We start from the raw sequence: 25879 nt of genomic DNA, 5'->3' as shown, positions 1-25879 counted from the left end.
CAAGATAGGGAGAAAATTCCTATCGGTGGTAAAATGTTGGGATGGTTATTGCGATGAGAAAAAATTGTTCTATTTATAAAAAGAGTATAAATAATTACTCATAAAATGGGGCTAACAAGCGGGGAAGAAAAGTAATCATCATAACACATCTGGGCCAGCGCAACTGATGAAAGAGTGATACTTCTAGAGGAACGTTCTCTCCATCTCCTAACACATTGCCGCAGGCAGCGCAATTTTCTACGCCCCTTGTGCGGAACGACCGCATGAACTACAAACAAATTGATCCTCCCCTATCCTTATTAACGTCCCTACGCATGCTAACATAGGACTATTCGACACTGAAAAACACACAATTTTGTAAATCATGCCGCGTATTCCTTTTTTATGATTCCGCTTCGAGAGCTACTACGCAGAGAAGTAACGCACCCAACTGTGCGCCTCTCCTTTCCTCATAATGAATAAGAAACGATTTGCGTATTAGTTGCATAGTTTACGTTTTTTTTTTTTTTTTTAAGATAAATATATGGGTAAAAAATGGTTCGAAAAAAAAAAAAAAAAGAAAGGGGTACCTAACGGGTCACCGAAAGGGCTACCGTTTTGATGATGCATACGTTATGTGTATTCTCAGTTTGTCATGGCCATGGAAGGAAACAACAGAGGAGGATTGGGGGAGTAGCACTCACCTGCTTAGATACCCGTGATGGGTCCCTCAACGTATATAATATACACGCCTGGCTGGAAAAGTATGCAACAGTGTAACAGGAATATGGAGCATTAATCACAGAACGGCTATTATTTAGGAAGCTCGCGCGGACAGACATAGAGCTACATTTTCATTTGCACATCGAACGGTGTGACTGAACAAGGGGACTGGACTTGGATGGTCATCCCTCTCCTAAATTGTCTGCTATACCGCTCGCTTTGCGAAAAGGGGCCCATTGTATAGTTGAACATTACACGTTTGGGATGACTTCCAAACTGGGCAGTAAATCCGACACAATTTCTGCTCTTTCAAGAGAACCCCCTTTGTTCTTTTTTTTTTTTTTTCTGGGAGGAGAGATTTTGGGTGAATTCCCCAATTGAGAGTGGCAGTGGGGGGTAGCAGTTTACCTACAGATGACCGTATCGTCAATTTTGAGAATCATCATGACGGACTCAGTCGCTAACTTAATCGCCGTGGAGGTGACTAGCAAAGGTTGTATGACGTTTTCATCGATCATATTAGATATGGTTCCTGTGCGAATGTTTATCCCGAAGTATTTATGTCCCTCTGCATGTTTGTTCCTCAATTCGGTGACAATGTGAAGTGGTGATAGGCCTGCGTTTTCTGCTAACGTGTAGGGGATTAATTCCAATGCATCTGAAAAGGCTTTAACGCAGATTTGTTTCGAGCCTTTAAGAGTATTTGCCCACTGGTACAACTTCTGGGACAGTTCCATTTCTGGGGCAGCTCCTCCAGGTAGAATGGCCCTCTCTTTAATTAAGCTTCGAACAACGCAGAGCGCATCGTGTAGCGACCTTTCCGCTTCGTCAAGCATGAGATTATTTGAAGCTCTCAACAAAACAGAAATGGTATTCTTTGACTCCACTCCTGTAATTTTAACAATTTCACCATACCCAATCGATTCGGTGACGACGCTCTCAGCATAGCCTAACTTATCCGGAGTGAAATAATCCAGACTAGCAACAGGAACACAATTGCATGTCTTCGAAATGAATTCTATGTCCTCCCTTTCGATGTCTTTTATAACCATAATTTTTGACTTTGATAAAAAGTCCAGAGCTAAATCGTTCACTGCATCGCGTAAAATACTCTTCTGTATCAGCAATAAGTTACAACCAGTGGAGGCAATTTTTTTAATCATCTTTGCAATTATTACTCTTTCTTCTCTGAGCAGTCTATCCATGCTGTTATAATCCTTCACCACCACTGTGTTGTCCATATCTGTTTTGGGTAAAGACAGGCAGAACTGTATGAGTCCAATCTTCGCTTGGGATAAATTCTTTATTGCGTGTGCTCTCTTGCTAATTTTGTTGCTTGTAAATATCAGGCCATCCACAATTTCTGTGTCTTCAATGGTGCCTCCCAGTTTTTTCACAATTCGGATGTTATTCAGGTCTACATTCCTGTCCTTATTAATATCGGTGATTTTTAAAATAACATCTACAGCTATTGGAGCCAAGAGGGATGAATTGTGAGACACCACCTTCGAGTTCAACGACGTTATCGCATTTTGGATTAACATATTTTTGTCATTGAGATCTATTGGGATGGACATGTTTCTTAATATTTCTTCGCTTTTCAGAGACGCCTCGAAAAAACTTTCCGAAATTTTTTGGCAATGGATATTTTTATCTAGCAACGCTTTGCACACATTTAGGAGAGATCCACACATGACCACTACCGAGGTCGTTCCGTCCCCTGCCTCTACGTCCTGCGCCTTGCTCAGCTCCACGATCATTTTTGCCGTTGGGTGCGCCACGGCCATTTCTTTCAGGATCGTCGCTCCGTCGTTCGTGATGATCACTCCTCCTTTTCCGTCCTCGATCTGAAGGGGAATTAAGCAGAGGTGTGGAGGAAATTACGTAAGGGGTAGACGAAATTACGTAACAGGTAAACAAAATTACGTAACGGGGTGGTGGTACAGATGTCGCACTAAGAAAGGGGAAAAATAAATCGCCATTGTGCAACGGAGGCACACGCACACGAACCATTTTGTCCATGCCCTTCGGACCCAAGCTAGTCCTCGTCACGTCCGCCACGGCCTTCGCCGCCAAAATGTTCATCTGCCTCACGTCGCTTTGTTTTTCATTTCTGTTCAAGTTCTCCGTGTTCCTGTTTTCTGCAAAGAGGGGAACAAAGGAAGAAAAAAAATAAATAAAATAAAATAAAAGACGTGGCGAAAAAGGATTACGAAAAAGTTACGACGCTATGATGGAGTAACTGCGAAGGAACGTGCAGCCTACGGATGAGGCACCCCCATCACAATCCTGCCGCAGTCGCATTAACACGTGCACACGATGAGTGGTAAAAACAAACAGAGCAACACGTTAATGTGTACTAGACGGGGAGAGCTCATCCGTATGGCCATCTTTGAAGAAAGAGGCAGGCACATCAAACCGTTGGTGTAGCAGCAGGTCAACCATTTTGAATACACCCAAAAAGGAAATGCATAGCAAAAAAAAAAAAAGAGAGGGAACTACGTCCAGGGAGGAAAATAATCCCCTCAAAAAAAACAGAAAAACAGCCCTCTTCACTCATTTCCACATAACACAGAGCAATCATACGGAGGGGCACCCGTTAGGTAGTCCCTCCTCACATGTAGAATGTCCCTCTTCATAAGAACATTTCTCACACGAATTGTATTACTTGCAACGTCAGCCATTTTTATTGATGCTACTGTACAGGGTTATCTGTTTTGTTTCTCCTTTTGTGTGTGGCTTATCCTCAATCCGGGTTGGATGTTGATATGCGCTTTATGCCCTTACGAGGGAGTAGTGTCTGTTCCAAGTAGTTAAGACTTTGCAAAGGTGATACAATCCAGAAAGAAAAAAAAAAAACACTTTCTGCAGTTATAGATTTTTTTCTCCTTCAACTAAAACAAAGTTATAGGGGAACGCACGAATGTAGAAAGAGAAAAAAAAAAAAGGGTATGTCAAAAAAAAAAAAAAAAAGTAAGCGAAATAAAATTTCTACAAAAGGGAACAATAAATAGTGACAATTTTTTCGCTAAATTCTCAAAAGGTGGAGAAAAAATATGTGCTGATAACAGTCCACATGTTTTTATTTTTTTTTTCTGCCCCTGCACAATTATTTTATGCGTACAAAGTACGTATGTCATTATGCTGTATTTTTTCGTACGCCACTGTGCCGATGTGGCACGGCGGGCCCACCTCTCCCTTGGATTGTTGTCGCCACCAGGGCGGTGTACAGAACCACGGCACTATATAGGCAATACGCATATAAAACGCAATTAGTATGCCTTTTTTTTTTTTTTTTTTCATATCCTGTTTTTTTTTTCTCCCTGAATGGGGAAAATACTACAAATAAAATGTAACGCCTTGAATTTTCCAACTTACAGTTTGTCAATTTTTTTTTTTTGCTTTTTTTGTTTATCCGTAGTGCATGTCATGTGAAGACCACATTACAGCTGCTTGGCTTTACGCTTGCGTACCAATACATGTCCGTAGCTACGTTACAGGCGAAAAGATAAACATAATAAAGTTTGGAATTAACTTCGTTCGTTCTTTGAGCCCATACTGCTCTCATACGACTCTTGTTCACTTTTGAGAGCGGCGCGTTTGTTCCCTGGCCACTTTCCTTTTCCTATAGAAAAAGTGCTCCCAGCGTTTTCACTTTGCCCATTTGTTTATTTGGACCAAAGTGGAACTCCACCCGTAATTTCTCTCTCAGTGGTCCATACTCGCGACGATGATTTGAGCGAGGCCCGCAGGGAGTGACCTTCTGCAGGGACGCATGTTGGCTTTATTTGCCTGGTCGCTTCTTCATCACGCTGCGCCATCTGCGCCTCTGCATGCGCTAGTTAGCATCCCCGACCGGGCGAGGCGAACAACGCGGCAACATGGGCATCGAGAAGAACCCCCCGCACGTGGCGCTTAAACTGAGTGACGTTTTTGCCTCAGAAAAGAAGCCCGGCCGAGCGAACCAACAGCACCAACAGAGTAGCAAAGCAAACAATGAGGAATCCACAAAAAAGTCGAGAAACATACTGAACAAGTACCGAGTAACCAAATTAAACAATGGAGAGATTAACAATATTTATGTAAAGAATGAATTCTTCAAAGATAGAGCAAAGGCGAATGGACTAAGGCAATCCAATTGGGCGGTAGAAGCTCTCCCCAAAGGAGGCGATGACTCCACGAATGGGGACGCAGCGAAGGAGACGAATGAAGGAGATATCCAGGAGGAAGTTCACAGATCGGTTAAATTTTGTAGAAGAAAAATTCACAAACAAAGCAACCTGCTTATGTCCAATGGGACTATCGGGCTAGTTGTCCACAATGGAGTAATGTGCTTGTCCATGAAAGGACAACAGTGTTTCGTCATCACAAGTGCTAAAAACGCATTTTATGTCCTGGACCCACATAAACTGAGGAAAGCCTACACATCTGAGCACTATCCAGAAGACATACAAAATTTGTACTGCGCTAATGGGTACGTCTACGTCATTTTCCGAAAAAAGGTTTACAAGGTTAATGAGTCTGGTGGGAAAAAGATCTTCTCTTTGGAGGAGGACTTCCGTAACATTGTGAATATTTTGACTGTGTATGATTACCTGCTGACGTATAGCAAAAAGGAGATAGTCATATGGAACGACGTGTACAAGGAGGGATGCGATGGCGACGATTTTGTTAGCGAGTCCTGCAGTGAGGTGGGGCATGGAGACCAATGGGGAGAAGAGAACCCTGATGAGGAGGAAGCCGCGAAGGGGGGAGAAGCAAACCATGATGAGGCTAACGCAACGATGGGGAGAGAAAACCCATCGTATGTGGCGAACGAAGCGAAGGAGGGAGAACCGAACCATGATGATGATAACGCAGCCATGGGGAGAGATGAAGCCCCCCTCTCTGGGGACCCCACCCTGAGTGGCTGCCCAAACGGAAAGAAGCACCTCTTCAAAAGGATCCTCCTATTTGACGACCACTCCGATGTCGAAATACGCTCCGTCATCCACCCCCCAGGGTACATAAACAAAGTGATCATCCTAACGAGTGAAAATAAAATATATCTATACAACATCAACAAGGAGAAAATCATCCACGAGTATAGGGCTCTCCGGAGCGTTAATTTAAGAAACGAAAAAAACATAAAATTTATCACCCTGACAACGAAGAAGGATCAGCTGTGCATCGTAACATCAGCCAATGAGCTTTACATAATCAGCACGGACAGAGACGAACTGGTGTACTCAAAGAATATACACATGAATGAGGACAAAATTACCTGTGTGCAGTTCTACAATTACACGTATGATGCTGAAAGCATGTCAGTCATCTTGGTAGGCACCGAGTTAGGGAAGATTATTATGATCGATCCGAACAGCAGTAACTATTTCATTTTACGAGATGCTCACGATTGTGTGAAGGCCATATTGATACCTCCTCAAGGGGGGGAGTACCTATTCACAGTTGGCCAAAGAGACAACAAAATAAATCTGCTCAATTTGCATAAGTCTACTTTCACCTTGGATGTTATGAAGAGAAGAAACAGTTGCGTTGGACTCATCAATAATGTAAAATATCTCGACGACGAGAAATTCAAAATATTGGTCTCTGCAAATGAGGCAAAGAAACGGGAAGGAAATCTCTACATCATAAACCCACATTGCCCTGAACAGAATAAAGACTTTTCATGGAACAAAAAAATTAACCTCCTAGATAGGACCATCATCGATTTTGACATTAATCCAAATAGGCACTACGATTGGAATAACATCCTCGTGTGTGTCAGGGACTCTCTCCGAGTTTACTTTGCCTCCTCCTACAAGAAGGTTATAGACAATGTATTTTTGACACTTCCCGGCGATGTGATTAGTGGGGCTTCCAAAGAGCGCATGCGGGGAAGGGGGACGGGGGCAGCAAAGGGAAGAGGAAAAGGCCAAGGAGTGGAACCACATGGGAATGATAATCCCAACGGAGTGAGGGAGGGCCTCTTTAACTGGATCCATAATCTGTCGAATCACGCGCAGGAATGTTCCAGCGAATCGAAGGAGAAGGAGGAGGAGTACAAAATTTTTGACGACTACAACCAACATGGCGAGTTCGAAGAGGATCAAGGACAAATGGGAAAGAGAAGAAAAAGCGCAACGAGCGTGTTGATATCGACATGTGGACACATTGGCATCGTGGGGTACAGCGATGGGGAAATTCATTCCTTCAACATGCAATCGGCAACGTACAGAAATGAGTACAAACTCAATAAGTACTCTTTCAAATCGAAGGCGCACCTAAATGGAGATATTCTGAAGCTATACCGCTACGGCATAAGCAATTTCGTGTCCGCCTCAAACAGTAAGGAAGACCTTTACCTAAGGGTGTGGAACATATACACAAGTGAGTTAATATACTCCTACTGTATCAGGAAGGAGTACCTAAATAGGGATGCGTCTAAAAACAATAACAACAATGATCAAATTAGCATCGCTTCCTTCTACCATTTTAACATTCTCACTGTGGTGTGCCTCTCAAATAACCAAACCGTCATCCTAGACATTGAGCAGAAATCTGTAACCAGAAGGTTCAACTTCGCCTATGCAGTTACCAATGCTACTTTCAGTGCAGACAACAGATTAATTCTATTCGCTCTAAAGAATAATACTCTACTACTGTACGAAATTATTTCCAACACTTTTATCGATTACTTGCTTTTCAAAAGTGAAATAACCTCCATGGTGTATAATGACGTTTATCTCTACACTGCACACAGCGCTGCGGAAAATTATCTTTACTCCTTTACTAATAAAAATCTCTTCAACAACAGCAATTGCGTGGTTAATGATTATCGGTCCTTTGGTGCTGTTCTCATGGAGGAGTTATCTGACGGGGAAAGCAACCGCGAGTGCCCCGAACCAAGCGTGGGGAAACTCATTGGGATGGATTGCGACGTGGATTATGAATACCTGAATGGAAGTGTCGCTCCAGAAGGGGACTCCTCTAGCAAGCTTCACTTAGAGACAAACGACAGGGGAACGCTCAAATCGGCGCAGCTAATGGATCCATACAAATCCAGCGAGAAACAAATCAACAAAAATTTACTTACCATGTCGGGATTTAGCATGTCCAAGATTGCCTATATCATCTTCCTGGATAAGATAAAAGAAAATTGCAGGGTACAAGAGAGCGTAAAGAAGAAGCAAGAAATCCCCTTTTTCCTGAGCGCCCAGCTGGACAGAAATATAGAGTACGCAGATGGGAAGGAACTGGAGTTTTTGCAAAATATTACCAAGGGGGAGAGCGACGGGGAAGGGGAGGCTGCGGAGGACGATGTGGAGGGGGCTGCAGAACGGGACGAACTGGTTGACGAAGTGGGGGACAAAGTTGCTGACGAAGTGGGGAACACAGTGACTGACCAAGTCCGAGACAAAGTTGCTGATGAAATGGCTAACCAGGTGAACACCCCTGGCGACCCCCACGCGAAGACCAAAGCAAATCCTCGAAAAACGAAAAACAACAAGAAGAGACACATCACCAAGGTGGATAAAATTGAAATGCCCATATCTAAGCTGCAGGAAATGCTGGCCCAAAACGAGGACTCGTACATCAGTAAATGCGAAAAAGAAAAAAAATGCGGCATAGGGTGGCCGCAGTCCCTTGTGCAGCGGTAAAGATGTTTGCACCGTAGAAATGCTCTTATGCCCCTTCTTTTGTGCGTACTTGTATTCATTTCCGTTTTTCTTTGCCCGTTTACCCCCTATTTAGACGTCTTCAAGTACCTAATGGGACTCTCCCCATCCGGGGTTCACTTCAACATCCTCTGTTTGAGCTCCAAGGACGAGGTTAAATTTCTCCCTGCGCGGTTTCAGCCTATCCAAAGCACGCACCTGTGCACGTCCTTAAATGTGTACACTTGCACGTGGAGGCATATACACCTATTTACATTTTTATCCCCCCCTCTTTTTCTTTTTTAGCTGGAGAACATGATGAACTTCTTCATTTATCATGTCAAAACGAACGACAACATCGACCTGATTCAAGCATACATATTCATATTCTTAAAAGTGAGGCTCGCATATTTTATTGGTGCAAAAGACCCCCTGTAGAGGCAGCAAGATGGATGCGCTCATTGCGGATGCAGTTCGCCGGGCGATAAGCATATGTAGGTATATATGTATATAATATTTTTTTTTTCTTTTTTTTTCTTTTTTTCAGGCGCACGGCAAAAAGCTGCTGAAAATGAAAGACAAAAAACTTAGGAACACCACGGAGGTGCTGCTGCAAGAAATACAAGCGAGCTGGTCGAATATCAATTTCTTATTTGAAAGCGTTATTTTTTTTATCAAGTTTTTAACAAATATACAGCTGGAGTGACACTGCCATGGAAGTGAAGCGCCCACCAGTCGGTAGCGCGTCTGTGCCATACGCCTTTTTGGGTGCACCCATTTTGCGCCTTTCAATTCCTCCCGCCCTGCGCAAATTTGAATTCGGGTCAGCGGTAAATCAATTATCCCATCACCACAAAAGCGCAGCATAAAATGGCAGGGAATATCTCGTAGACGCACATTCCTTACAGTTGGCGCCATTTTACCAAACTGCTCAGTGCGTGATATCATTGTACATTTGCGTAATTATAGTTCGTTCTATATCAAAATATGGTTCGCGAGACAGTTGCCTGTCTTTTAAACGGTACAGCGACATGGCGCCTTCTCATTATTTGTTTCGTAAAAGGTCCACTTGCGATTCGTTTGCTGATTCGTTTTGAATTCGTTTTGTTACAGCTTTTTCTTTACTACTGCTTTGCTGCTTCTTTGTTACTGCTTTTTCTTTACTTCTGCCTTTTTTACTGCTTCTTCTTTAGGGCATCTCAATTCGAGACCGCCCTTCAACTTTTTTCAAAACGTTCCCTAAATTGCTCTTCAGGTTATTCTTCAATCGTTAATTTCTTGTAATACCCCAATTCTTTATTTGACATGTGGGCATATCAACACATGCGAGGGGCCCACTCCTATTGCGTCCACCTTCAGAAGGCTTCCCCCAAATGTAGGAGCAATTTTATTAAACAAATTATTCCGTGTTGCAACTTGCCCGTGGTGGATGTTACACATTGGTGGCTCTTCTTTTGGTAACCCGCTTGTCAAACTTGTCATTTTGCATATGGTACACCAAATTGACCACACGCAAGGGGGCGAACAATTCTTATAAATCGTGAGGAAGGCACCCTTTTTAATTCAAAAGGAATTCTCATTATTCTCCAACAAGTTTACCTTCATAAAGTTCTTGTGCACTATGGGAAGGGGGAAGAAACGAAAAAACAAAATGAAGAAAAAAAAATAACCCAAAAAGCGCTAGTTCATTATGTGCTCCTTTTTATCAGGTGGAACGGACACACATAAAAGGCAAGTGAGCACATACATATCAGCATGTGCATAGGTACACGTATGCATCCACTTCATAACACCCGTATATATGTGTGTACTTTTCTTTTTCTCTCCTTACACTGCTGCTGATCTTCGTCAATCACTCGCTGAATTTCTGCCAAGTCGTAATTCTCCGGGTTAAACCTGCAGTTGTGAAGGGCAATTGGTTACACTCGTAATGGTGAAGAGGTCTACATTTTGGCAAGGATAGGCATAAATTGCACCAAAGGAATAAGCCTTAAGTTGTCCAAATCGCTAATCAGTCAAGTGCAACTTTTAACACGAAAAAGAAAAAAAACCCATATTTTAATTCAAAGAAGTTGCCAAAAAAAACGACTAGCCAAACGCACACCCGGGGAAAAAAAAAAAAAAAAAAGCTAGCTAACTTGAAAACTTTGCTATTTTGCATTTCAATTTCTATCAAAGGTTCTTCATTATAACTGCGTTGATAAGAAGGGGAAAAACAAAATTCAAGCAAAAGGTGTGAACTATGAAGGGATGTCACAGAGCTACGAGTATGTAGAGGGGGACAAGCGCTGTGATATGGGCTGTTATTCGGCATTTCACTCCACGGTTTGGTAGTCGGCCGATTCGTTTTTTTCTCTTCTTTTTTTTTCGCCTCTTCCTATTACTCAATTAACTCCAACTTGTATTCCAGATCCGGGAACTTGTCTTTTTTCTGCTGCGTTTCAATATGATAAATTAAGCTACGGCAGTTGTCATTGTACGCGGCGCAGGGGTTGTACTTTAACTTAATTCTTTTTATGTAGGCTAAAAAATTGACCTTTGGGAAGAAGTTAAACTTTGGCATTATAGCAAACGGTATTTATACGATATGAAGGTCAGAATTGGGGGGAGCGAAATGAGAAGCTCATATTGTTTGCAGTGTTTACAAAAGTGGAGAGGCGGCGGAAGACCTCCATTTATTTTGTGTTTTTATGGAGCGAGAGAGGGGAGTGCCCAAATAAAAAGCTCGCAATTGTGACATGCGTATGTGTTTAAAAATCTGGCCACGCTTCTTAACATTACATGCGTATGTGTTGTTTTAAAAAAATAACGCAAAAAAAGGGTTAGGTTAACGGTATTTCGTAATATTTTACACTAAAAAAGGAAAAAAAAAAAAAAAAGGCACGCAACACCATCAGCTCGTGCCATCGTGCGTATCGTGCGTATGTTTATCCACGCACAAGCCAACTGAATGACTCTATTGGGAGAAGTACCCACACACGTGTTTTAAAAATAAAATGCGTAACTTTTAAAAAGAGGAGACTACTTTTATAAAAACAAAGAAAGGTGCCCTTTGCTCATATTCACAAAGGGGCACCTTTCTTGGAGAACACCTTTTTTTTCCGTTAAAGATGGTTATACATCTCAATTCGCGTGTTATGATTTTTTTTTTCTCCATAGTTTCACAGATGCCTATGTAAGATGCGCGTAACGTGGCACTTTTGGAACGTTTTGCTCTTCTGCCATGTGCAACTCGGCGAGGTGAATGCGGATGTTGCTACACGTACAGGAGTATTTAGAGGGGCCAGCCAATTTGTGGCTGCGAAAAGCGGCACAAAAGGGTGTCCCGGCAGAAGGTTATCCCGGTAAAAGGCTGTCCCGGCTACTCTCCCCCCTAGCGCAACTCCGTTTTGTACCGCTTCCTGACAATAAGTGGCGAGGTGCTGTCCGAAGAGCAATCATTCGTTGGAGTGTCGTACGACCTCTTTTTGCCACAATTGGACTTTTCGTCGGACTTCACACTGGACTTGAAGAAATCGCGTATGTCCCTATCTCGTTTGGTGTTACTACTGGCGCTTTCAACTGATTTGTTATGTTCGGATGACCTCCTCCTAACTTTAGGGGTTGTCACCAAGGAGCTGGGATAGGACTTATTCGCATCGTTGGTTAGGTCTGTCATAAATTTGTCGAACTTATTTACCTCCTTGACATTTAGTGAGTCTTCCATCCCATTCAAGGCCGTGGTAAGCGTGTTCCACTTTCTGTTAATAATTTTCCAGACAATTTCATCAATGGTATTTTGTGCAATTAAATAATGGATGTTGACAACTTCATGGGTGGTACCAATTCTGTGTGCTCGATCTTCTGCTTGTATTATTTGTCCCGGTACCCAGTATAACTCTCCAAAAACGACTGTATTAGCAGCAGTTAGGTTTAACCCTATCCCGCAGGCAGTTAATGACAGTAATGCAACTCTTACATGGTCATCATTTTGGAAGCTCTTAATGTACACTTCTCTTTTTTCAATGGGGGTTAATCCATCTACTCGTATAAACATGGTTTTTTTCTCTGTCAGAAAATCGCCAATTTCATCCATCACTAATTTGTGGTGACAGAAGAGAAGAAACTTGATGTCCGCATCGATAAGGTAGGTGATATACTCCTTTATGGCTTTCACTTTTGCATAGCCCGTCATTTTGAATAGTTGCGAAATGGAGACATTGTCTTCGTCATCCCTGTTGGGAATGCCACTAATGCCGCTTTGGCCATAACCATACTCATTATTACCCCCGCTTGACAGTGGCAGATCGTTCAAATCGTCCGCAATGTCGATATTCTTTTTGGACTCTAATTTTCTGTGATAAGTAAGAATTTCGCTCAACTCCTTTGGAGGTATTTCCACTGGAATTTTAGATCTGAGCTTTTCTGGCAGTTCCTTCAAAACGTCTTTTTTTAATCTCCTTATCATAATCGTGTTCGTCAGAAATAGGTGTAACTCCTCTGTGTGTTTGCATCCAACGTATTCGATCTTCCTCGTGTATATATTTTTGTCCTTAAAGCAATATCTTTCACAAAACTCATGGTAATTAAAAAGGTTAGGAATAATGCTAGCCACCTGTTCGTACAATTCGGATGGTTTGTTCAAAGCTGGGGTACCGGATAGGAGCACACACCTCTTTGCACTCCTAATAATGGGGGTGATCGCCTTCGTCCTCTTTGAAAAGGAGTTTTTCAAATAGTGGGATTCATCACACACGATGGATTTGTACCCATTCCGATACTTATCATTTTTTGTTATTAATTCGTAGGAAATTATGATCATTTTGCATTTCCTCGGGATGTTTGTTTTTCCACTCTTCACAACACAGATTTCATCTTCCGACAACAGATGAGATAACCATCGTAGTGCCTGATCTTTCCACTGAAAACGGATGGACGATGGACACACAACGATGAATGGCCAGTCCTCCTGATAAAATGCCATCAAAGCTAACGCTTGTAACGTTTTTCCTAATCCCATTTCATCGCCTATTAATACTCTCCCATTTTTTTTTAAACCAAAATGAACTCCTTCTCTTTGAAAATTTTTTAACTCTGCACTTAGCTTCTCTCCCATAAGCATGTCCATTTTGTCATAATTTTTTTTCGTGTATGGACATAGGGTACTCGTCAGAATATTTGCAGTCATTTCGGAAACCTTTTGCGGATCTGAAAATTGGCTGTATTGCTTAAAACACTTTAGAAGGAAATTGGGGATGCTCTGTATGCCTCCCAAGATGGTACACTTCTCTTTCAAATTGGACAAGACGTATTCGTACTTATCTGCTTCAAACGTGATGCAGGAAGAGTTGTTCGTTTTCTTTAATGTCGGATTAAATTCGGATAGTATTTTAAAGAGCTCTTTCGGGACGAAGTTTTTAAAGCTAGGAAATTTTCTACCACCCCCATTGCTGTTGTTATCCTTTTGGACAATCTTAAATGTGTCATCACTGAAAATTTCAAACGCCACTATGATGTCCAATTCGACTCTTTCTCCCTTTTCACTCTTATTATAGCTGTTGCTTATTTCATTCATTATGTTCCGCTCGTACGTCTTGTACTCTCTGCTATTCATTTTGTTCACCGATTTAAGCCCTTCGTAGTATCCCTCCTTCTTGTAACTTCCTCCGGGAGTATCAATCCCTTTGAGCACTGCACTGGGACTTCTATCAAACGAGTTTCTACTTCGGTAGGTGTCCCCTCCTCCCCTTTCTTGCTGTCCATCCGAAGTGGCATCTTCCCACCCCTGGCCGCGCGACCACTTCGCAGGGGATTTTCTGCCCAAGTGACCTGGATGGCCAAGCTGCCCCTGTTCCCCTTTTTCCCGCTCCAGGACATACTCCTTGAACTGGATTAGCGACCCCGAGGGGTTTTCTAGATTCTTCACCCATGTGACGTAGGACTTGTGCTTCTCGAAAACCTCCTCGAACGTCTTCCCGTTGTACTTGCCGAAGTTGAAGGTCTCCATGGGGGCTCCCCTTTAACTAGCGGTTTATGCGGCGACCAAGGAGCCGGCTAACTCGGTGGATAGCTGGCCGCTAACTTGGCAGCCTCTGCACCTGGTGGAGAATGGCCTGGGCGGCCTTTTTTCCCACCCCCACTGCACGGACAAACCGGGTGCCCCCAAATTAGACCTCTCGCTCACTCAGTGCCCCTCCACGGGTGCCCTCAATTTTCCCCTTGTGCCTGTTACCCCTGTTACTGCTTCTTTGCAGCGCGTACTGCTACACTTCCTTTTCTCTACTGCGTATGCGACTCCTTCGCTCTGTTCAAAAGAAGACTACAAGGGGTGTTCTCGCTGCGGTACAAATTGTGCACTTGCTTTACAATGATCTGGGCATGCCTCCGTCCTCATTCACCTTTTCTATCGTAATGGAAAGACAAATGAGTAAGCGAACAGGTGTCATATTCACTGTGCCTCGCTTAAATGGCGTCCTTACGAGTTTGCGTCCCTTCCTTCAATTTCTCCGTTCCTGCATCGGTAAATTTTTTCATTCAAGCAAAACAGCTTTGCGTAAAATTGTGAGCTTCCTTTTAAGCGTAAAGCATCTTAACCCTCAGTGTGGTCATTAAAATATTGAGTGTATATGCCGAACAGGGCGCAGCTTCCAATTGCACATTCCGCTGGGAAAGAGAGAGAGCACCATATCTCGATGGCCCCTTTTTCTTCGAAAAAAACGACCTTCTTGTGAACCCACCGATGCTCCAATTTTTTCGGCAGGCGTTTTTTTTTTTTTTTTTCCACCAACCTCGATGCAATTCAGAACGTGTGCATATTTTGCATTTACGTGTATAGCTACAGACTGCGCAGAAAAAAAAAGTGGCCACTTCTCCAAACGTGCCGACTTCAAAACAAAATCGTCTCCTTTCACTTTTAAGGAAAAATTTCAGTCGAACGGAATGCCATCAAAATGTGAAAAGTTGAAAGAAGTTTCCTATATGAAATTTTTTTTTTTCGGGGAGGGGAAAAAAAAAAAAAAATCAAGACATGGATGTAGGTACGTTGTATGCATAATCGCACAGGAGGGAAATTTAAAGAAGCCGCTTTTTTTTTTATGCTGGACGAGCTGCATCGCTATGGGGGCGCGCTAAGTAGGTCCATTCGGAAAAGTCGCACGATACTGCGGTGTGAGCTGCAAAGCGTGGATGAAAAGCACTCGGGTGGGGGGTGCGCCTGTATGTTTCAGCATCCCTTTTCTGTTTTGTGGTTGCCAAAACGCAAGCGTGAGATCCTTATAGGCAACCCTCCCCCCCGCGGAGTTACGCTCCCAAAACGGATAATCAGCCGTCAATATGTGCAATCGGGGGTACAATCTCGGGCACAATCGCAGGTGCAATCGCCGCTACAATCGGGGACACTCTCAAGTGGAGCGTCCCTGCCCGGCCGCCTCACCGCACAAAGAAATTGCACTCGTTGATCTTGCGATGAATCTGAGAAATGTCGATGTTCATGAGAATCAGAAAGTCGCGGTACAGGTCCTTGTTCAGGCGCTTGGACAGCACATAGGCTAGGAGCAGCGGCTCGCGAAACAAATCCTTGCTCTTTTTGTACAAGTCGAGCAGACGCAAGTAAATAAATTTGGTGAAAAAAAATTTATAGTGATGAAACACATGCCAATAGTACACAGCGGAGACGCAGTACGACCCAAGCTGCAAAACCAGGATGTCCTTCTCAATACAATTCTCGGAAAGGTCGCAAAAATTTTCGCAAATATCTTTCATCAGAGTATTCACATTATCTTCCTTATCTTCGGTGGCCTTAAATTGATGCTCAAAATTAAATTTAAAGCTTTTCCTTTTTTTCTTCCCCCGTTTATCATCAAAATTGGGAGGATATTTATAGGCACTGACTTCATCACTCCGATTCAAGTACTTAATGATGCATTCGTCGTTCTTTGCAACGGGATGATTATCCACATGGTTTATATTAATGTGTATGAGTAGATTTTTTTTTTCCTTTTCGTTCTGATTCTTTATAAATAGCCTATTGGACTGTTTAATATTTTTCATTTTGAATTCATCTTCATTTCTCATATTTAATTTGTCCAGCGGATTTTTAAAAGTGAGGAAATGCTCATTTCCGAGCCATTCAAAATGATTTACCTTCATAAAATTAAAAAAGCTATTTTCCCATAAGTCGGAGGAATTATAAAAGGGTTTAATGAAAAAAACGGGACATGAGTAACTTAATTTTCTGTTACAACAGCAGCAGTGAATTTTATTGTACTCCAGATAGTATGTGAATATATTTGCGTAATTTTTTAAAATATTTTTAAAATTTGTTTCAAAAGGATGAGATTCAAACTGGTCTCTTTTGGACAGAATTTTCTTCTCGATTTTTTGCACACATCGATCATAATAATTCCTCGGTTTGTTTTTGCTGATTTTGCAAATCATCTTCAAAAAATCGTAATTACTAAAGTTCTCCTCCTTCTTCACAAACTCGTATATTTTCAGCATGTCTCTATTCAGCAGCTTGTACATGACACTGTCGTTCATTTGCTCCGCCACCTTCTTCTTCGCTTTCCGTCCGTAGTATAAGTCGTAGTCGTCGCATTCCTCATCGTACTCCTCATCGCATTCCTCATCGTACTCCTCATCGCATTCCTCATCGTACTCCTCATCGCATTCCTCATCGTACTCCTCATCGCACTCCTCATCGTACTCCTCATCGCACTCCTCATCGTACTCCTCATCGTACTCCTCATCGTACACCTCATCGCATTCTTCATCGTACTCCTCATCGCAGCCATGTTCCTCCCTAGGCGTGCATTTCTCCCCACTCGCGTCAGTGCTCTCCCTCCCATCAACTGAACGACTGCTGCTGTCACTTAGGACATATTTTTTCTTTTTGGTTTTCCTTTCCCGTTTAACCTTCTCGCTGCTGTCCAGGGATTTCCTCTCGTCGCCCGTTTCATCACCATGGTTCTCACTACACTCCATTTCCTCCGCATACCCTTCGCTACCACTACGGCTAATCTGTTCCCATAACCTTTTTAGATTTTTTTTTTTTTTTTTTTTCCTTTTTTTCTCGTTTGTCCTTCCGCCTTCTTCAAGACCCTCATCATAGTAACTGTAACACTCCCCCAGGGAATTCTTCTTCTCAAATTGTTTGTGAATATTTGAGTACTTCACCTTTAGAGACTGTTCCACGCTTTTCACATTTTCGGATGCCTTGAAATACTTGGCGTCATATTTTAAGCTAGGCGATAGCAGAGACAGAGTCGTAAATTCAATGTACAGTCTGATTGATTTCTTCACACTTATCGAATTGAACTGAATCATATCGTTGCCCAAATTCTGCTCATTAAAAATTTTTAAGTGTAAGGCATATTCGTCAAACTGGCTGAGGTTTTCGTTTCCGCTTTCGTACGATATGTTCGTCTCCCCAGCTGAGTTCACATCGTCATCTACATAGAAGCTGGAGTGGTCGTAATTATCGTAAGACTCTTCTTCATTCTGCGCAGCAGCATCCTTGTTTCTCTTTTTCAGTTTCGACAGGGCTTGCTTTCTCCTGTCTCGCTTTTTCTTCACCTCGTCGTAGCTGCTATCGTCGTGGACATCATCATCGCCCTCATTAGATGACCCAAACTTCTCGTCGCGCTGATCCCTCTCCGAGCTGTCACCCTTATGCAGCATCCTTCTACTTCTGCTTCCTCCCGTTTTATTTTTCGCATTTCGTTCGCGGTGATCATCCTCGTGTTCGTCATTGTCAGTGTCGTCTCCACTGTCAGCATCTTCGTCCTTGTCACCCCTGGTGCTGCTAAAAGTTTCTATGCCCCTCTTCGACATCTTCCCCCCTCTTGCACCTCTCCCTCGATCATCGGAGTTGCCTAACTCGTGGCTGTGCTTACTTTCATCCGTGGTATCGATTACCTTACTCTGTTCATATCTGCTCCTCGTTTGATTTTTCGAGGGACGTTCATTAAATTTATTCTCCTCACCTGTGGAGGACCCTTTCATCTCTGTATAAGAGGCACACCGATCAGAAGCTACATTTTCCTCTTGTATACCGCTTGCATTGCTCACATGAGGTTTGTTAAAGGATTGTCCTATTCCGTGTTCCTCCTCGCAGCTACTGTCAGTGATTACTTTCTTTTTCAGGCGACTCCTCGGTCTTACTGTTACTTTTCCCTCCTGTGAATGATCCTCCAATTTATGTATGTTTTTCACGCTCAATCCTTTGGACAGCACGCGTAATTTATTCTTCCTGGAATTGTTCTTGTCCTTTTTGTGCAGTTCTTTTTTCCGTTCCACATTTTTTTCTTTTCCCTCGGGGGTATTTAATGCATCCATATGGTCTTCATTGTGCTCGCTGTAAAACCGCTTCAATTTGACACGATTCGTCGCCATGTTTAGCTAGCCAAAAATAAAGGTGCGCATTGATAGTATACGTGGCGTCCCCGTTTAACTTCGCTTTTTTTGGCCTCTTTGATTGTCTTAAGGATGACTTTAACTGGTCAACGTTTTCGCCGCGTTTAAATGGCGGGTGGAATTTTGGTGAAGCAGTTAAAGGGGCAGCTAAAAGGAGCATGTAAGGATAATTAAAAATGTATTTTTATCAAACGAAGGACAACTGGTGGGCGGGAAAAAAATAAAGTAAAATGAAGTACAATAAAATAAAGTAATAGCAAGCCTGACTGTTCACCCGCGAATAGCACTATTCCGCCATGTCCACATTTTTAAAAGAATGGTCAACATTTAAGTGCGCCAGAGGGCTGAGTGAACAATCGCAGCACACGATGCGTGAAGCGGTAAAGCGTCAAAAAGGCGCTAAAAGGGTGCGGCGACCGGGGCGCCATTGCATGCATTCGAACCCTTATGTGCATACAAACATGCAGAGGCACAGCTATTTGGGTACGACCCGTTTGGCTACTACTTGTTTGGCTACTACTCGTTTGGCTACTACTCGTTTGGCTACTACTCGTTTGGCTACTACTAGTTTGGCTACTACTCGTTTGGCTACTACTAGTTTGGCTACTACCCCTTTGGGTAACTCAGGTGTAAACAAGCGCGTATACACATCATCCCTGTGTACGTACTTTTGCCCCCCCCCGTTTAACGATCTGGCAATTACACTAAAAGGGCTCTAGTGAATCCGTGCCCAACTGCGAGCAACCCTACAGCAGTTCTGATTAAAAACGATGCCAAGTGGAGCCGCGATCGACAGCAGCTATTCACACATCGAGAAAGTTGTCCCTTCAGCACTGGAACAATGTTAATTTATATACATCGTTAAGCGTTTTAAAAAAAATCAGCGCGAGAAAGAAAAAACGGGTTCGCCTCGTTTGACGCTTTTCTTCGTACATTTTACTTTTGATGTGCGCACTGGTCGCTGAGCTCTGCTTCATTCTGCTGATCAGAGTGCTAACCGCTCGGCTAACTAGCGCTGCCAGCTCTTTTTTGCCTTCACTTCTGGCCCCCCCCCCCGTTGTTGGCTCTCATAGCCCCATTGCGTTTTAAGAAAAAGAAGGAAAATGCACTTCACATTGTCACCCAAATCTCGCTTCGCAATTTTTCCTCCCGAATGTGCACCAAAGGCCCAAGCTTGATTTCCTTTCCCCATTGGCTCACTGCGACTGGATGTGGTGAGTGCCCGTGGTTAGCACGTGGTTAGCAGACGGTTATTGCATGGTTAGCGCCTGGGTGTATCTGGTTAAATGTGCTAATAATTTGGCAGAAGGGCAATGGCGTGAGCAAACCCAGGGTTACGCAAGGAATACGCAGCGTTACGTAAGCACACACAAAGTTCTGCAATCGTATGCATTTCGTGCGCGCGAGTGTCGAGGGTCCTTCAGCCGGGTGTACCCAGGCGAGAATAACGCGAAAATAAAAGTTGCAAACGCAAAATGGAGTGCAGGTGTGAGGGAGGGGAGTAAAGTCGACTTCTCCGTCCTTGAGGAGAAACGCCAACGCGTTTTGCTCTACAATAGTGCATACGCCCGAATGAGCATGCTGAATGAAACATAAAAAAAGGCAGATCCACGTTCAACGGTGTAAACATCTGCATTGACGTATTGATACGCGTACAAATAGGCTGCTAATAACCCTAACCCCGCTAACAACCCTAACCCCGCTAACAACCCTAACCTCGCTAACAACCCTAACCTCGCTAACAACCCTAACCCCCCTAACAACCCTAACAGCGGTAACGGCGATCACACCGACTTGTAAACCAAAATGGCCAATTTAGTAATTTTGTGCTGGAAGTACAGCATGCAGTTAAACTGGTAGTTTATAGAAAAGGCAAAGTTCTTCCCGACGATGCACTGCCAAGATCCAATGTTCTCATTTTTTAAACTGTCTACCATGCGGAGATACTTCATGTGGTCATCTGAACTTTCTTTATTTAACAATTCGTCATTTTCGCACTTGCTTTTTATTTGGCTAGCTATGTCTTTCTCCAGCTTGTTTTCCCGAATTGCCTTCAGGCAGATCCTGCACACTTTTTCGCAGTTCTCGCTGGTCATGCAAATCCCCTTTATGTCGAACTTGGAAGAGTATTTCTTCACCTGCCCCGCTTCCATTTTGGGCTTCGACAGAGCGATGGGGCCACGGAGCAGCAATGGTGACAAAGGCTAGCAACGCTGCAGCGATGGAAGAGACGATTTGGGAAAAATTATGCAAATCCGAAAAGCCGCAATGAATTATTGGCAAAAGTGCAGCTTAACCGAAAAGAGGGAAGTTGATTGCCACATGGGAAAGACAAACAAAAGTGAAAGCAGAACAAAACGTAAGGGAACGAGGGAGGAGCTCCTTTCAATGTTCCACACAAACGCGCATTCACACAGTTGGAGAGCAAACGAAGGAAGAAATATTCCTGCACACGTTTCGCGCATAAAGGACGGCCTCTTCACAGTTCCAAGTGATAAACCGTTTAGGAAGGGATGCACAGAATGAATTCGTAAAAGTGCGCACAAATGTATAAATAAATTTTGCCAATAAATCAGAGGAGGAAACTTATCGTTGTGTGGCGAAAAACACTCTCAGCTAAACATGTCTCCATTTTGAAAAAAAAAAAAAAACATAAATTTAAAAGAGTAGACATCGAAAAAGTGATAAAAAAAAAAAATTGGCAAAGGTGTTCACATGTGGCTGATGGTACCACGCTAATATTTTCTCAAATGTCGCAAAAAGGGGAAACTTCCTAGCGCCGTGCATTCTGCCATGCTGATATGTTTTCTCCCCAATTTGGTGAAAAGGGGCTGAGCCCACGAATGGGCGTACACCCGGCACATACCTCCCCACGCGCAATGGCATGCAAAGCATTCATCTCGCCTTTAACATGTGCAGCTCGGAAAAGGTACAAAAATTACGGCAAAGGAATGGGAAAGGATATGTACACACCACTCCTTTTCTACAAGGTGATCTATACATATACCTTCCAGACGGTGACTCCCCCAGAGGGTACCCACAATGCTGAGGGAATCAATTCTTATTACAGAGAAGAGCAATGAACGCTGCGCACTCTTTCATCCAGTGAATACCTCCTTAAGGTGTCGAATCCTGTCCTCCAGCGGCACATAATTTGGCACTTTGCTTTTTTTGGCCAGTTCCCACAACTGGAACAAATGCACAAATGGGATACCCCTATTTTGGAAAGTTAAGACAAAACGAACTTTTAATAAAATTTCATTCCTTCCCATATTGGTATCTTTCGCTACAAGTCCTATCAGCGCATCGAAATTTTCTGAAAAGAAATCTTCAAAGCGATTTACGCTACTTCTATTTTCCTCCCACCAATGACATAAGAAGGTGGCTACCTTATTCAGCTTATCGTCATTTTTGTCGAACGGATGAGCTAAGTGGTCATATGAAATTGCCTCCATAATGTACCTCCCCAGCTCCTCATAATTATGCACATCATCTTTAAACACCCTAATGCATAAACGTACAAATTCAGTGCATCCTTTCGTTAAGACTTTTTTCTCAATTAAAAACTGCTCTGCTTCTTGCACATACGTTTCGACTTCCTGTGCTAACAAGTACTTTTTGTTCATCCATTTGAGCTTCTTTATGTCGAAAACAAGTGCAGATTTGTTTAGCGCGCGCAGATCGAAGCTGGCGATCAGCTCGTCCAGGGTGTAGAACTCCCTGAGGGGAAGTGGCATGCATGCGATGTGACATGGTGTGGTGCTGTTTGGCGCGGTGTAAATGATCTCCTACCCCCCGCCGCATACGCAGCTTCCCATGTGCGCACAAATATGCACTTTGTCAATCGTACCCACGCGCTATCTACCCCTCCTCCTCGGATACTCACCTCTTGGAAACGCTGCTCCATCCGAGGGTCCCGATGTAGTTAATTACGCACTCGGGTTTAAACCCCTCCTCCCTGGGGTGAAGAAGTAAAGAAGAATTTTTTTTTTTTTTTTTTAATTTGTGAAAATGGCTAGTCGGTGCGAGGCAAAGCACGAAAAAGGCATACAAATATGTGCCGATAAATATGTCGCTATAAATGTGCCTACATATGTGCATACAAGCACGTGCATTACCTCAAGTTCCGCACAAGGTACTCATTATTCCGCTTGCTAATTTTCTTCTTCTGCACGGTCGTTATGACGGGGACGTGGGCGTAGAGGGGGATGCGCGCGCGCAGGGCCTCCAGCACCAAAATTTGCCTACAGAGTGGTAAAATGTAAAATGCATTTGCGTGCAGTAATTTTTTTCGTGGCGCCATACACAGCTTGGGGCGGCGGCGGTGTGCTACCAGCGTGAAGTGGTATCAAACCGCGTAAAGGGGTATCACGCATGGCATGTAAGGTGGACTTCCTCTTAACGCTGTGGCTACTCCAAACCCCCCCACCGCGCATAGGCGCCTACACTTCTGCACGCGTGCGCGTTCTTACTTAAACGTATTTGAAATATGCTCCACCCCACGTATCACGTGAGATATTCTCATCAAATGGTCATCCACAGACGCTGAGAAGTTATACGTGGGTGAGGAGTCACTTCTAAGAATAATAAAATCCTCATTCACCGAATCAATAATTTCATTTTTTAGAATATCATTTAGTGTAATTTTTCTCCCTGTGGGTGATCTGAATCTTATAGTGTATGGCTTCTTCATCGACATATTTTGCTTAACCACCTCATCGCTTAAGTCTCGGCATGCTCGGTCATACGTGTACTTCGTCCTTGCCAGCTTGGCCTGTAGAGAGCGGGGGTGCGGGGCAGGTGTGCCAGTGGTGCGCTCCCGCGATGGCTCTGTAAAGAGATCGTTCTGTAAAAAGATCGCTCCATCATGCGAGACTGCTTCTCCTCCTGGTCGTCACTCTCTGCTCGGCGAATGTGCACGGCCATGATCAGTGCACCCATAGTCATACCATCTCTTTCTTTTTGGATAACTCATCTTTGGTACAAAAGCAGAAGTAGGCCTTTCCCTCTTTGACGAACTCATGGGCAATTTGTCTGAGAGGCGAATTTAAATGCCCAACGGCGTGGTGTAAAGTCAATGATCGTTCTAGGGTAAAAGGAACAAGACACTTTCGTATGTACACATTTGGGATATCTACTAAGATATCTACTTAGGGGTGACGTAGGACTTCCATTTTTTATTTCCATCTTTTTTTTCCGATACTTACTTGTAGAGCTCAATTTTTTCCGACTGCTTGTATGGTCCGTATGCCCCTCCCACGTCTGGACCTTCATCCCAACACAGGTTCAGCCACCTGTCGATTGTGTCCCGGAGAAGCAGTAATCATGTAGTGGAGGCAGAGAAAAGTGACCTTACATAGAGAAGTAGGAAGTAGGGGCATTTTCCTCCTGCGCGATTTCCTTATTATGCCCCCAACAGGAACATACCCACATGCACATAAGCACACATATGAATATGCACACCGCTTGCGCAATGTGTTTTGGGTGGAATGATTCGGGGGAACCTCTACTACAGGAAGGTGCCACTGGAGAAAACCCTCCCATTTTAATGATACCTTAAATCTTTAACAATTTCGTGAAATGAATCCTGCGCATTTCTATCCACGTCTGTGTCTTCCAGCCGAAGGATCAAGGACCCCTTCAATTGTTGAGCCAAAATGTAATTATATAAAAAGGTCCTACACCCCCCTACATGTAAAAATCCGGTTGGACTTGGCGCAAACCTCAACCTTGGTTCGGCACAAGGAGTGTTGCCCTTTTCCCCCCTGAGAATATTTTTCCTTTGTTTCCACTTGTTCTCACCTTTGGAAAATCCACCTTTCTCTTCTTTTATAACAAAACAGCGTTTTTTTTCCCCCCCTTTATGGGGTGATAAAATTTCTTGGCCATTTATGTTCGCTATGAACAAAAACTGAATGGAGCCACTATATTTCACCATCCCATTTGTATATGTCACAAGGAGGGTCAGGACAAAAAAGGCACATTTCATGTTTTGGCGGGAGGTACGTACCGTGTTAGTGAGCTGTCACACAAATGTTTAGTGGAACCTTGGGGGAAAAAAAAAAGAAAAAAAAAAAAAAAAAAAAATCGGTGTGTCAACCTGCGTTGTACGAAAGTTGTGTACAATTCCCCGTTCGGCTCTCCAACCTTTCGGCAGACTCAGTCCCCACACGGGGGCTAAAAATGAAGCAGAAGGCGATCTAGCTTGAACCGTTGCAGAGGGGCTTCTTCCTACTTCACGCTTCCCATCATATCAACCTGCTCCCCGTTTTTGCGAAAAAAAAAAAGGAAGAACGCTTTTCAAATGCGCACAGGAAATAATCTTAAAATTTTTCCTACTCTGATTTAGCCTTCCCAAACGTAGGCGAAATGGATAGGGGCGGGGTATGAGCAAGGTACGGTGTGATACACTGCACAGTTATATATACCATGTCACAGCGCGGTGGATGGATTAGAGTATAGTCTGCGCAGCGTTGAGCGTACAGGTCCACACCGTTCTGCGACTGCATCCATAGGAGAGTGCCATTTAAAATGAATCATTTTATTTCTCCCCTGTTAGTGACATTTAACGTGTCTGAGCTAACCATAAGGAGGAACTGGCATGCCAACCACCTATTTTCGTCCTCCCATATGGCGATACATATATGGTCCTTTCAACACGTTCAGCCTGGAAGAAACATGCGCACATAAGATTTCCCAACTTGCTCATATGGTGCACAATTGTAATCTTCAGTTTGTTTGTAGCCCCTTTTTAATTTAAGTTAGGTATATATAAACACGTACATGCATATATACACATACATAGGTAAGTATATATACATATGTAAATATATATAAATACATATACAAATATATGTACACTCTTTGTTGAGGAAAACTCGTTGGTCTTTGGTTCCGTTTAATATTATTGTATATACCCCATGTGGAAAAATAAAATAATATAAAAACAGCCAAAATTATGCAATTGGGGTTAATTTTTTTTTTTTTTTTTTTTTTTTCACTTTTTTTACAATAGATAATTAGCTAATTCCGATATTTGATCCATTTTTATACACACATATAAATGGAACAAAAAAGAAAAAACTGAGGTAAATATATGTACCTGTGGCATATACCTGGGTATATGCGCACGTACGTACTTATAG

General features: G+C 43.1%; 7 protein-coding genes across 7 annotated transcripts; 1 reads left to right on the top strand and 6 right to left on the bottom strand.

Annotated features, from left to right (window-relative positions):
• Positions 1-1106: 1106 nt before the first annotated feature.
• On the bottom strand, positions 1107-3147 carry C922_01066 (T-complex protein 1 subunit delta; the record flags this gene model as incomplete). The annotated part of the gene is made up of 3 exons (XM_008816674.1): positions 1107-2549; positions 2713-2843; positions 3063-3147. 3 exons carry the CDS (start codon positions 3145-3147, stop codon positions 1107-1109), a joined length of 1659 nt encoding a protein of 552 aa, XP_008814896.1.
• A 1436-nt stretch (positions 3148-4583) lies between these two features.
• Positions 4584-9048, top strand: C922_01065 (hypothetical protein; the record flags this gene model as incomplete). Its single annotated transcript, XM_008816673.1, has 4 exons — positions 4584-8283; positions 8440-8516; positions 8649-8738; positions 8890-9048. The coding sequence occupies 4 exons, from the start codon at positions 4584-4586 to the stop codon at positions 9046-9048; spliced, it is 4026 nt and encodes a 1341-aa protein (XP_008814895.1).
• An 857-nt stretch (positions 9049-9905) lies between these two features.
• C922_01064 (hypothetical protein) lies at positions 9906-10905 on the bottom strand (the record flags this gene model as incomplete). The annotated part of the gene is made up of 4 exons (XM_008816672.1): positions 9906-9961; positions 10174-10238; positions 10481-10534; positions 10727-10905. The coding sequence occupies 4 exons, from the start codon at positions 10903-10905 to the stop codon at positions 9906-9908; spliced, it is 354 nt and encodes a 117-aa protein (XP_008814894.1).
• An 810-nt stretch (positions 10906-11715) lies between these two features.
• Positions 11716-14328, bottom strand: C922_01063 (hypothetical protein; the record flags this gene model as incomplete). Its single annotated transcript, XM_008816671.1, has 1 exon — positions 11716-14328. The coding sequence occupies one exon, from the start codon at positions 14326-14328 to the stop codon at positions 11716-11718; it is 2613 nt and encodes an 870-aa protein (XP_008814893.1).
• Positions 14329-15749: 1421 nt separating this feature from the next.
• Positions 15750-18713, bottom strand: C922_01062 (hypothetical protein; the record flags this gene model as incomplete). The annotated part of the gene is made up of 1 exon (XM_008816670.1): positions 15750-18713. One exon carries the CDS (start codon positions 18711-18713, stop codon positions 15750-15752), a length of 2964 nt encoding a protein of 987 aa, XP_008814892.1.
• Positions 18714-20518: 1805 nt separating this feature from the next.
• C922_01061 (hypothetical protein) lies at positions 20519-20887 on the bottom strand (the record flags this gene model as incomplete). The annotated part of the gene is made up of 1 exon (XM_008816669.1): positions 20519-20887. One exon carries the CDS (start codon positions 20885-20887, stop codon positions 20519-20521), a length of 369 nt encoding a protein of 122 aa, XP_008814891.1.
• A 945-nt stretch (positions 20888-21832) lies between these two features.
• C922_01060 (glutamyl-tRNA synthetase) lies at positions 21833-24723 on the bottom strand (the record flags this gene model as incomplete). Its single annotated transcript, XM_008816668.1, has 7 exons — positions 21833-22454; positions 22621-22692; positions 22853-22978; positions 23207-23508; positions 23684-23768; positions 23942-24028; positions 24290-24723. 7 exons carry the CDS (start codon positions 24721-24723, stop codon positions 21833-21835), a joined length of 1728 nt encoding a protein of 575 aa, XP_008814890.1.
• Positions 24724-25879: the final 1156 nt, after the last annotated feature.

This window comes from Plasmodium inui (genome assembly GCF_000524495.1).
Source record: "Plasmodium inui San Antonio 1 unplaced genomic scaffold supercont1.3, whole genome shotgun sequence".
In the NCBI taxonomy this organism is placed as follows: Eukaryota; Apicomplexa; class Aconoidasida; order Haemosporida; family Plasmodiidae; genus Plasmodium; species Plasmodium inui.
This window is presented reverse-complemented; position numbering and strand designations above follow the sequence as displayed.